Source organism: Balaenoptera physalus (assembly GCF_965194825.1).
Source record: "Balaenoptera physalus genome assembly, chromosome: 6".
Lineage (NCBI taxonomy): Eukaryota > Metazoa > Chordata > Mammalia > Artiodactyla > Balaenopteridae > Balaenoptera > Balaenoptera physalus.
This window is the reverse complement of record NC_138885.1, coordinates 78,194,922-78,208,293: the sequence shown is the minus strand read 5'-3', so window position 1 is coordinate 78,208,293 and position 13,372 is coordinate 78,194,922. Positions and strand designations below refer to the sequence as shown.

Below are 13,372 nucleotides of genomic sequence, written 5' to 3'. Positions count from 1 at the left end.
AGGTAAGGGGCTTAAGTAGAACCTTCACAAAACGAGATATCCAAGTAGCCAATAAAGATATGAAAATTCATTACTAATAAGAGAAATGTTAATTAAAACCTCAAAAACATAACAATCTACTGGAATGGCTAAAATTAAAGACTATAATACCAAAATGTTGAGATGGCTGGATATGAAATCACAAGAACTCTCATTAACTGCTGGTAAAACTTTAAATTGGTGAGACCCCTTCAGGAAACTCTTGAGCATTATCTACTAGTGTATATACATATCCAATGGCCAAGCAGTTTTATTCTTAGATATATATCCATAGAACACACCCACACACAAATGTGCTAGAAAGTTCATAAATATTACTCATAACAGTTCATATCTGGAAAATCCATATATCCATAAACAGAATAAATTGTATGTTCATAAAGTGGAATACTATATAACAATTAAAATGAATTACAATGACACACAAAAATAGTATGAAACTCAGAAACATAATATTGAGAGAGGCAGCCAGAAACAAAGCATACCTTGATTTCATTTAAATATAAAGTTCAAAAACAGGCAGTACTAATCTATTGTGGTAGAAATCAAGAGAATGGAAAGGAGGCAGGATGTTTTGATTTGGAGGGAAAAGAATGAGTGTTTTTGCAGTGCAGATAATATTATTGTTCATATCAGGGGTTACATAGATTTGTGTGCTTTGTGATGATTTACTGAACACAAATTTGTATTTTCTGAATGCTTTTAATTTTAATTAAAAAATTAAAATATTAGTATTAGGATACGTACACAAGATATTATGAATAATTTTATGCTAATACATTTGGAAACTTAGGCAAATTGATAAATTTCTAGAAAAAGATAAATTACTAGACTAACAACTAAATGATCCTATATTTTAAAATGTTTAATTGTAATTAAGAACTATCTAACAGGGGCTTCCCTGGTGGCGCAGTGGTTGAGAATCTGCCTGCCAATGCAGGGGACACGGGTTCGAGCCCTGGTCTGGGAGGATCCCACATGCCGCGGAGCAACTGGGCCCGTGAGCCACAACTACTGAGCCTGCACGTCTGGAGCCTGTGCTCCGCAACAAGAGAGGCCACAACAGTGAGAGGCCCGTGCACCACGATGAAGAGTGGCCCCCACTCACCACAACTAGAGAAAGCCCTCGCACAGAAATGAAGACCCAACACAGCCAAAAATAATAAATAAAAATTAATAAAAATTTAAAAAAAAAGAACTACCTAACAAAGTAACTCCTAGCCCAGATAGTGTCACCAGTAAATTCTACAAAATGTTTAAGGAAAAAATTACCCCAATATTCTACCTAGGTCTTCCAGAAGAAAATAAAGGATGGAACACTTATAAAGATAGTACAACCTTTATGTTAAAAAAGATATTATGAGAAGGGAAAATTATAGGCCAATTGCTGTTATGACTAAATAAGGAAAAAATGTAAAACAAAACAAGCAGATTGAATCAAGGTGCATAGAAAAAGAATAATACATAACGATCAAATGATTATTATTTGAAGAAAAGTCTATAGCAACATTTTAAAAAATGACCATAATTCATTAACAGAATAAAGGAGAAAAGTCATATAATCATCTCAGTAATTGTGAAACAAAAACAAAATCCAATTGAACAAAACTCAACATCCATTCATAATGAAAGATCTTAGCAGGGTAAGGATTTAAGACAACGTTCTTAATATGTTGAGACCTATAAAAAATAATCAGCAGGCATTCTGCTTAATTACAAAATGTTAAGTATTCTCTCTCAGATTGGGAACAAAAAAAATGTCTTATTCAACACACACTAATGATACTAGACAGTTTAAGAAGTCAAGAAAAATAGCTATAGGATTGGAAAGGAAGAAATAAAGCTGACATTTGTAGAAAACATTATTATATATGTAGAAAGTCTAAAATAATTTGTAGATAAATTATTAGTAATAATAATTGAGGTTACCCAGGTTTCTGACCAATATAGAAAACTTAGTTTTATTTCATCAGAGCATCAATAATTATAAAATACAAATTTAAAAGATATTCTTTAAAATATCATAAAAAATCAAGTTCCTAGGAATAAATCTAATGAAAAATATTTAAGACACAAAAGTATAAACATTAGTGAGAGAAATTAAAGGAAAGTTACGTATGTTCTTGGACTGGAAGATATAATACTTTAAAGATGTAATTCTCCTGAAACTGATCTCCAGATTAATGCCATTCCAATAAAAAGTCCCAGTAAGATTTTTTTATTTTTGGAACTCAACAAGCTCTTTTTAAAATTTATATGGAAAGGCAAAGGGCTAAGAATAGTCAACTAGTCAATACTCTAGCTGCTCTACTGGATATCAAGATTTACTACAAGGCTTTTGTAATTAGGACAGTGGAGTATTGGCTTGATAATAAGAAACTGCACAAATATACACAAATGGATATATAAACTATAATATCAGAAATCAAGATAATGACAGTATCTGTGGAGGAGAATATTGATTGGGAGTGAGTATAATGAGGCCTTCTGCTGGATTTCCAATGTTCTATTTCTCAATCTATATTGTGGTTTCATGGGTGTTTTGCTTTGTGATAATTCATTGAGCTGTATATTATTTTGTAGTCTTTTCTGATTATATGTTTTACTTCAGTTTAGAGAATACACAAAAATATAATATGACGAGTGTGATTTATTTCTGAAATGGGAAAATAGTATATGATAGAATCTATCAACATAATCCTTATAAATCAAAGAACATATCATGATTATATCAATAGGTACTAGAAAAGATTTTTCAAAAATTAATAATTTTATTTCATAAATAAAATTCATAATTTCATCTTCAGCCATAAGATAGGAAAAAACACTATTTAAAGATAATAAAGTATTATTTACCAAAAACAACAGCAAATATCCTAAATGGCAAAACACCAAAACTATTTCAAGTAAAACCCAGAATTTAACAGTCATATTGTTAACTACCATGCCACTTAATATTGGAAGTTCCAGTAACTATATTTAGACAGATTATTAAAATTAGTACAAACATTTGGGAATTTAAAAAATTCTCTCATGTAATTGTTTATTAAGAAAAAATGAGATATTAGCAAAAATATTAAAATTAACAGGAGATTTTGGTAAGGTAATTGGATACAAGATGAAAAACTTTACAGTGTTTCTCTAGCATTAGGAATCTATTTATACATGAATGTGGGAACATATTTATAAAAGTGGCAAAAGTGATAAAATTACTTAGGAATAAACTTAAGCACAAAACCAATATTTATCCTGAATCACATATTTATGTGTCATATATATATGTATATAATAAAACAATATTCAAGACAACTTCTAAACAAATAGAAAGGCATTCAATACTCAAAGAAAGAGAACAATTAACATTAAAAAGTATCAATTTTCTCAAAATTGAAATAGCAAATTCCTTCTCATCCTTCATGTCTTAAGTATGACCTATTCTGTAAAGGCTTCTCTGAGGACCCCAGGCAGACCTAGGCACTGTCTTCTCTATATTTCTTCTGATTTGTACACACACCTACTTTCTTTATTGTACTTATCGTATTGGGTTGTGGTTATTGGCATGATTATCTCCTTACTACACTGTAACAGCCCTGGGTAAGAACCATGGGTTTTCTTTGTTCAGTCTTTAGCACCATACCTGGCATGAATCAGGAGCTCAATAAATGTTAGTTGAAAGAATGAATTAATAGACTGCACAATTTACTCAATAGCTGTTGCTGATGTTTACCTGATTCACAGAAGTAGCTTGGTCTCTTTGATCTTTCATTCCAATCAGCATTTATCTCCTTCTACATAATCCAAACAACAAAACAGACATTCTCAAAGGATTTTTTTTTTCCAGGATCTGAACATCAACTATTATTTATATATTTAAAATACAGAGATTTAAGATTCTGAGAACCCTTAAATGTCAATTTTTTAGAAATGCACACATTTTTGATGGTTATAGTACATCTATTATTTACAGAATTCAAAAGTTCACAGTTATATTATAGGAGGGCCACAAGACTATGCACACATAAGGTAATTTGCTAAGACTCATGGGACTCAGAATACAGTTGTACTCACATCTAATATTTATTACAGTAAAAGGATACACTATAGGATAAATAAGGGGGAAAGACATAGGAGGAGTCTGGAAAAATCCATGCATAGTCTTCCTTATGTTCTCTCCCTCCTGTAAAAGGACACATTTGAACATGCTCTTTTCTCCAGCAATCAAAAATGCAGCAACATGTGTGCAATGTTTCAGCCTGAGAAATCCATTAGAAACTCAGCACTGAAGGTTTTTATTGAAGGCTGGTCATGAAGACATCCTCTGCCTAGTGCATATCTGAAATTCTAGCCCCCCAAAAGGAAATAAGATGTTCAACAAAAATCACATTGTTTGCAGAATCTACATACATGCACCCACCCATTCAGTTAGGGAAGTTTCCATATCGGTTAGGGAATGTTAGTAAAGCCAAGTTCCCAAACACTAGCCATAGGCCAATCTTGCAAGCAGGCCTCTACAAAGACAGCAGTCCCAAGCCTGCTATGTTAACTCTTTTCTGTACAATATTATTTATTGTTAAATTATCTTTGGAGTGCACTGATCAGTAAGGAAGTTAACTCAGTGGGACAAATGAATAGGTGTATTTTTAAACAAGGCTAAAAAGAATAAAAGACTAAGCAGAGCTGGAAGGCAGAGAGCAGATTCTCTGAATATATGAGGATTTGGCTCTCAGAGCAGAAAATCCAGTGCAATAGACTTCTTTTTTTCTTTTGGCTGCACCATGTGCTTTGTGGGATCTTAGCTCCTAAACCAGGGATTGAACTCAGGCCCCCAGCAGTGAAAGCACCAAGCCCTAATCATTGGACTGCCAGGAAATTCCTGCAATAGACTTTTTTATTCCCAGATCTGAGAGCTGAACACAGGCCACCAGAAATACATTTTCTGACAGTGGTAGGCTTTGTACAACATGTTGGAAACAGGATGATACTTATCATAATAAAATTCTCATAGTATTTATCATAATAAATTAGATATTTGTGGACATTTAATATTCATTTTAGAGAAATATGGATGGCAAATTTAAGAACATACATATTACTCAAAAAAGGTCAATAATAAAATTTATAGACAGTTTTTAAAGAAGTTTTTCATTTTTTTGTTGTTTTGGTTTGGTTTTTAGTACATGACATAGTCTTTGACATCTGTTGGGCAATATGAGGACTTTAAATGTCAGAGTTGTTAAGAAATTTCTTTTTCATGCTTAATGTGGATATTAACATAGTAGAACACTGAAACGTAAAATACTTGTTTATAATAAAACTGTGCTACAGAGAAGCATATTATAGTAAACATACTACATTTATGAGGTACGTATAATGTAGTCTGTCAATCATTACGCATTAGAGGACACAGAAGATGCCACTTTCTACCCTAATCAAATAGAATTCATTTGGAAAGAATTTAATAAATTTCCAGTTTACTGAAATCTCTTTCAAACCATGTTAACTTTTTAGCACAGTTGATACAGTTAACACTGTGTTACTAATGGAATGGAAGATGTGCTTTTGACTCCTATAATAGCAAGCTGGCAATGCACAGAGAAAAATATCTATATATCTATGTTATATTCAGGAGCCGCACCTGAATTTTTGCTGGTAACTTTTCAACAGCAAGTAACTGTTCACTGGTCAAAAGGAAATGGGGAGAGACAGTATGTCTGTCTCTGAACAATCCATCAGTACTAGTCAAAGCCCAATCAGAGAAGTCTAATTTGATACTTCCTCTGAAGGCTGCACGTATGTACTGTAAACAACATGTTGTAGCTTATATTTGGGAAGACTATCTTAGAGCTATTAAAATTTTATTATGGTATGATTAATTTCAGGGACTGAAGTTGTTCTGTATTGTCATTTCATGAGTGAATTTTTTATACCAATGATGATCATATGATTGTACTTCATTTATTGTTTGCATTTGGGGCAAAAGAAATATATACCTCATCCTTTGAAGGACCCACATAAGACTGTGAAGATCTGGGAAAATTTCTTGTAGCTGAATTCTGAGCTGAAATCATTGAATCTTGAGCTGAGACATGTATCTCTCCTGGAGAAAGACGAGATACTTTTACATATGAAAAGATAATATTGCTGGAACAAGGGTGAATGTTAATGAATAGAACTGATCCAATGTTCTCCCTGCTGAGCTGCCACAATCAGTGGAATACACCAATCAGGGATTTACCTGAGTTAAGGAAGTATCTCTAAGAATAACATGACCTTTTTTGATGTTTAGTGCCCACAAATTTCCAGTGTTCACCACTGCCCTCAGGAACAAGTCTGAGATTCTTAACCTCTGATCCTAATTTATTTAATATTATGCCAGCTTAATCCCTATAACTAACCACAAACCACTGGCAGATTTAACTGTTTGCATTTCACTCAGTCTGTGACGGAAAACCATTCACAACTTGAATACGGGAATAACCAAAACTGTGTTGTAGAAAGATTGCTTTACACCAAAATGTAGGGTGGATTAAAAAGAGGAAGAAGAGGTTGGAGGAAGGTTACTGAAATAGTCAAGGATGGAGGAAAGAAAGGCAGCAGTTGTGGGAATGCAAAAGAGAGGGAAAGAGGAATGAAGGAGGTAGATTAGACAGAGAGTGGCAACTTTGGGATACAAAATTCAAGAAAGAGGAAGAGTCAAAGATAAGTCAAGTTTTGTCCCTGGGTAAAAACAGAAGGATCAAGAAGTTGAAAAATTTGATTTTTGTATTGAATTTGAGGTGGTCATTGGCCACTGGATGGAGGTGTCTAGTATTTTCTATGTGTGTATATAGGTTTTGCATGAGAGTGTTTTTAGTGACTTCCAAAAATCTAACAAGGTGCAGAAAAACTTAGCTATTGTATATTCCACTCAAGGGGAGATGGGAAATAGGATGTATTGTCTGCGGGGAATAGATGGCAGTGCAGTATGAGGACCTTCCTGGGGATATTTCTCTGTATTATAAGCTACTGAACCATAGTATGTCAGTATCTTACTCTACCTATCACTATAAACAGCTACAGCAGAGACTCTAACTTTTCCACACTTTGCAAATTTCAAAAGTCATACTTATCAAGCAATCATTCAAACATATAGGCTAATTATAACATCAAAATTCAAAAACAGTTTTATACCATGCTTTATTTTCCAAAATAACCATGGTTTTTATAATCAGGTATAACAAGTAACTTGAGAAACCATATGGTGAAACCATAATTAGGTACTTAACAAACAACAGAACAATTATGAATGTTTTTTATTTTCTTACCTCTATTATCAAAAATACTTGATTTTTTATTTGTCTCTCCATCTTTCTATATGGTACAACATTAAAGATAAGAACATTCATTAGTAACTTCACTTCTGAAAGAGATTTTACCTTCTACCAATCAACCAAATTAATACAGATTTTCTTCCCTTTTATCTTCTAACTCTCTCATGAAAATTGTCTCAGGGACAATACTTATTACCAACCTCCTAGGACACCTTCCACAGGGATCTCAAATTTCACTAGTTCAAAATTGAGTTTAATATGCAGCCACATACAAACTTTACCCTCTTCTAGTACTCCATATTTTGTTTAAAGACATGGTAATCTATTTAGTGGTTGGTTCTAAAACGTTTAGTCATTCAGTCTGTTTCAGGGAAATACAATCCAACCTATTCTAATCCAATCTAATGCTTTAAAAACACATTGCTTAGAATCAAAATAAAATTTATCATCCCAGACTCTCAATTTACTGTAATAACATTTTTGTATCTGTCTGCCCCATTAGACAATGAGTCCTCAAGGGGAAAGATTATGTCTTATTCTTCTTTGTATCCTATGTGACCAATTTATTCATCTTCCCTTCCTTCAGGAAAAAGTCACAGGGCTTTGGCCAACAGTAGATGCTCAATAAATATTAGATATTGCAATTGCTAAATGTTTGTTTGGATTAGTTTCTGCTAATGAGAGTGAGTTTAGCACAAAGGTAACTCAACACATCTAGGGAAAGGGATCAGTTCTCATGAATAGATCCTAATATCCCTAACCAATCCGTAACACGCTAGAGAGGGAGATGGTTCACAGAAGTAAAAGTTAACTAGATAAATTAATAATCACATACAGAAGCTTGAGACATAATTTCATACCTTTTGTTCAATACCATTATCTTGTACATCTGGCTGACAAACAACAGAAGGTACTGATTTTTTGGCAACATTCTTTGAACTACTTAGAGACCGATGAATGGTGTTTACAAAGGGTCCTAAAAGTAAATGAAAGAAACAGTATATTTTTTAAAAGAACTCACTTAAGTATAATTTAATGGTTTAATTATAATTGTTTGGTTTAATTATAGTGGTTTAATTATAATTAATTATAACTTAATTATTTAAATTGAATGGTTTCCTCAATTTAAAAATACATCTATAACTGTGAAGCCATCACTGCAACCAAAATAAAATTTCTAATACCCCTGAAAGTTTTCTCATCTACCTTTGTAATCCATTTATCTCTTTCTTCCCATCCTGAGACAACACTGCTCTGTACCTCTTACACAAGATTAATCTGAATTTTCTAGAATTTTCTATGAATGGGATCATATAGTATGTGATATATAGTATTTTTTGCCTGGCTTCTTTCACTCAGTATAGTATGTTTTAATAATTCATTCCTTTTTTTAAAAATTTCTGAGAAGTATTCCATTGTATGGATATGCTACCATTCTTTATCTATTCACCTGTTGTTTGGGTTGTTTCCAGTTTTGGCAACTTACAAATATTTATGAACTTACCTGCACAAGTGTTTGTGTGGGCATACTTTTTCATTTCTATTGGGTAAATACCTAGTAGTAGAATGGCTGGGTCATATGGTAGGTATATGTCTAACTTTTAAGAAATGCCAAACTGTTTTCCCAAGTGGTTGTACAATTTCATACCATTCAGCAGTGTGTCAGAGTTTTAATTCTCCCATATCCTTGTCAACATTTAGTAAGCAGAAGAAAGGAAATAAGTAAAGATCAAAGTGAAAAAGAAATAGAAAAACAAGAGGGAAAATAAACTAACAGTTGACTCCTTGAGAAGTTCAATAAAACTGATAAAGCCAGATTGATCAGGAAAAAGAGAAAACACAAATTTCCATCATCAGGGAAATTAGAGATAACAGCATAACAGTCTATAGATAATACTAAAAATAATAGATTATGAAAATGTATAGCAATAAATTAAACTTATATGAAAGGGACAGATTTTCCTCAAAAACAATCAGATCTCACTCATGAATAAATAGAAAATATGAAGAACCTCATATCTATTAAAGAAATGGAATATATAGTTAAAAACATTTCTACAAAGAAAACTCCAGGCTCAAAAGACTTTACTTCTGAATTACACAAAATACCAAAGGAAGAATTTACACTAATTCTACACAAGTTCATCCAGAAAATTGAAGAGGAGTAAACTCCTCTCCCAACTCATACTTTGAGACCAGAATCACTCAGATATAAAAATCATTACATTACAAGAAAAGAAAAACTCAGTCAATATCCTCCTATGAATAAAGATGCAAAATCTATAAATAAATTGAATCTAACAATATACAATAAAAGATAATACATAATGAATAAGTGAGGCTTATTCCAAGAATGCAGGGTTAGCTTATCATTCAAAAATAAGCCAAAGTAATGTACCACAGTAAGAGAAAAGAGGAGGAAATGTAGACGATTATCTCAAAGATGAAAGGAAAAACATGATAAAATTCAACACCCATTCATGATGAAACTTCTTAGTGAACGAGGAGTATGAGGGTATGCCCTTCCTTTGATAAAAGCTATCTTCAAATCTCCAGAACTATATTCTAATTTATATTGATCACTTAGCCTTATATTTTAGAACAAGATCAGGATGTACACGATCACCATTTTGTTCAGCACTGTTCTGGATGTCCTGGTCAGCAAGAAAAAGAAATGAAAGGTGAACCCAAATAAAATCCCAGCTGACTATGTTGTAGAAATTGGAGAGCTGAAAAGATACATACATGCCAATGTTCACAGCACTGCTATTTACAATAGTCAAGACATGGAAATAACCAAGTGCCCATCAACAAATGATTGGCTTAAGAAGATGTGGTGTATCATGTATGTGTATACACACACACACAGAATATTATGCGACCATAAAAAATAATGAAATATTGCTGTTTGCAGTAACATGGATGGGCCTAGAGTATATTATGCTTAGTGTGTTAAGTCAGACACAGAAAGACAAATACTATATGATATCACTTATATGTGGAATCTAAAAAATAATACAAATGAATCTATACAAAACAGAAACGGACTCACAGACTTAGAAAACAAACTTAATGATTACCAAAGGGGAGAGGGAATAAGGAAGGGACAAATTAGTATGGGATTAATGGATACAAACTATATTCATAAAATAGATAAGCAACAAGGATTTACTGTATAGCACAGGGAATTACACTCAATATCTTGTAATAACCTATAATGGAATATAATCTGCCAAAAAAAACCCTGAATCATTATGCTGTACACCTGAAACTAATGCAATATTGTAAATCTACTATACTTCAATAAAAAAAATAAAATTTCTATGGAAATGCAAAGGCCCTAGAACAACCAAGTCAACTTAGAAGAACAACAAATGTTGGAGAACTCAAACTGCCAAATTTCAAGACTTATTATAAAGCTACAGTAATTAAGAGAATGCTATTGAATATACTCACATAAGGACAAATAGACCAATAAAAGAAAAGAGCATGTCCAGAAATAGGTCCAACTATATATGATTACTTCATCTTCTCAAAGATACCAATGAAACTCATTGGTGTTGAAACAACTGAATGTGTACAAGATAAGCTTGGATAGTCCAGTCTTCTCAGATAGCAAGGAAGCTAACAAAAATCACTAGGGTTGTGTCAAAAAGGACTCGAGAGTTATCTTGAAGGGGCTCTCACTGGCCAGAGCTGTCACAATTTCAACATTAGTAAGCACAGTAATAGCAATTTTTAAGTGCATAAAATTTATATAAATCTGTGAATTCATAATGAAACAAAACTAATTGCTCACTGTTAGAAGATGCTACTGAAACAATTCATTATTTTGAAAACTAATAAATGATGGTAAAATATTAAGCATCAGTCTGCTTTTCTCAAGTATCCTGTATCACAATGTAACCAAACAGTTGTTGGGGGAAAGTTTCTTTTTATTAGAAATTTTCTAGCTAGTTTATGAAGAAGGAAAAATATCCCAATTTTGTAACCCATAATTAATTTGTGGATCAAGGCCTTGAACATAAATGGCTGCTAATATCACAAAGAGAAAGACAATGCAATATTATGAGTCTCCTGATGGAAAGATACACCATCATGTATGCATCAGTCTTGCTAAAGAAACTGAACCTGAAAGTGCACAGATTTAACTAATACTTTACAGGAAATACAGAAGAAATAACATATACCATATAGATGCAATCAGCAAAAATTCAGTCACTGAGGAGCTCAATAAGACAAGCAACTCAATTTCTTCAACAAATAAACTAATTTTAAAGAAGAGGAGGGAGGGAAGGAGAGGAATATATGGAAGGAGAACCTATAGATTAAAAGACTCAAAAGACATACAAACTATCGCAGTATGTGTCAATGTAGATTCAAAGTAATGTCAAAATATTTTTGTGACATTTATGAGATTACTGGAAAGCTGAATTGTGATTAGATATTTGATTACATTAAGGAAATATTATTTGTGCAATGTGATCATGGTATTGTGCTTACGCATTAAAAAAATAATCCTTATCTTTTAGGTACATATTGATATGTTGATGGATGAAATAATATGTGTGGGATGTGCTTTAAAACAATATGGCAGCAGGGAGAAGTTGAGAGCATAGACAAAACAAAGCTGTCCATGAGTTGTTGAAGTTGAAAGAAAGGCACATAAGGATTCTGTTGGTTTTTGCTTATGTTTGAAATGTTTAATAAGGCTAAAAAAAGTCATTAACAAAATTATGGAAATATGTGCCACAAATAAGACAAAAGATTAATGTCTTTGCCATATCAAAGAGAACTCATAGAAATGAACCTCAAATAAAAAGTAACAAAGTATACAAACTATAAGGAAAAATGTAAAATTTTATTATACTGAACTAAGAACTTCTGTACATCAAAAGATAAAAAGAGAATAGAAACAAATTACAAATTGGAAGAAGATATTGCTATACCATATATATGTATATAATAGAGTGTGTAACCAAAAAAATCTTTCAAATTTGTAAGAGAAAGAAAAATAACCCAATAAGAAAATGGACAAGAGATTTGAAAAAACAATTTCTCAGAAGAGGGAACATGACCCAGAAATCCCATATCGCGGCATATAACCCCTAGAGAATCACCTGTCCATGAATACCAGGAGATATATATGTATAGAATGTTTGGTGAAATATTGTTCAAATGACAGATACCTCCACCAAAAGAAAAACATATTAAATTGTGGTATATTTACACAATGGGATATTCACACAATGGGATAGGATTAGTACTGAAAGGAAGTAAAATGTCAGACAATACATAGGTAAAACTTTTGAAATATAATGCTGAGTATAAAAAGCAAGTCACAAAACACTGTATACAATATCATATCAATTATATTAAAATATCTTAATAATGGTATCTATATCCATCAGAACCATGGAGAACAACAGTTTTAAAGTTTTGGGGAAAAAAAAAAGCCTGACAATTTATAATTCGATATCAAGGGTAAATAGTATCATTCAGGAATGAAGGTAAAATAAAAATACTCTCAGGTGAAGGAAAACTAAGATAATTCAGTGCCAGATAATTTGTTCTAAACGAGATGCTAAGGGAAGTTCTACAGACTGAAGGAAAATGATACCAGAAAGAAACGTGGGACCAGAAACATCAGGAATTAACGGGCGACCAAAATGTTAATTATTTGAGTAAATATGATAGGCTGTTCTTCTCCTATTTAGTCATTTAAATGATGATTACTCTGAGTGGCTGTTTGGTATATGTAGATGTAATACATAAGATAATTATAACAAAGGAGAGAGGAGTAAGGAGACATATATAGTGGTAAGGTTTCCAAATTCTACATAAAGAGGTAGAATATCTAGTTAGGGTTGACTGTGATAAGCTAAGTAAGTACACTGTTACTTAGAACAACCACTAAAAAATCTGTATAAAGAGACATAGTAAAAACAATAGCCATGGACAATTGGAAATCAAACTTTAAAAATACCATATACAACAGTACCAAAAATGAAGCACTTATGTAT

At 32.4% G+C, this 13,372-nt stretch overlaps 1 protein-coding gene across 1 annotated transcript in view; it reads right to left on the bottom strand.

Annotated features, from left to right (window-relative positions):
• Nucleotides 1-13,372, bottom strand: part of FSIP2 (fibrous sheath interacting protein 2) — a gene marked incomplete at its 5' end in the record, with an annotated part of 130,013 nt that overhangs the window by 90,945 nt on the left and 25,696 nt on the right. Inside the window, 4 exons of the mRNA XM_082466842.1 lie at nt 3,767-3,827; nt 6,030-6,136; nt 7,344-7,389; nt 8,210-8,325. Coding sequence (XP_082322968.1) covers nt 3,767-3,827; nt 6,030-6,136; nt 7,344-7,389; nt 8,210-8,325 — 330 coding nt within the window. The remainder of the gene's footprint in view (nt 1-3,766; nt 3,828-6,029; nt 6,137-7,343; nt 7,390-8,209; nt 8,326-13,372) is intronic.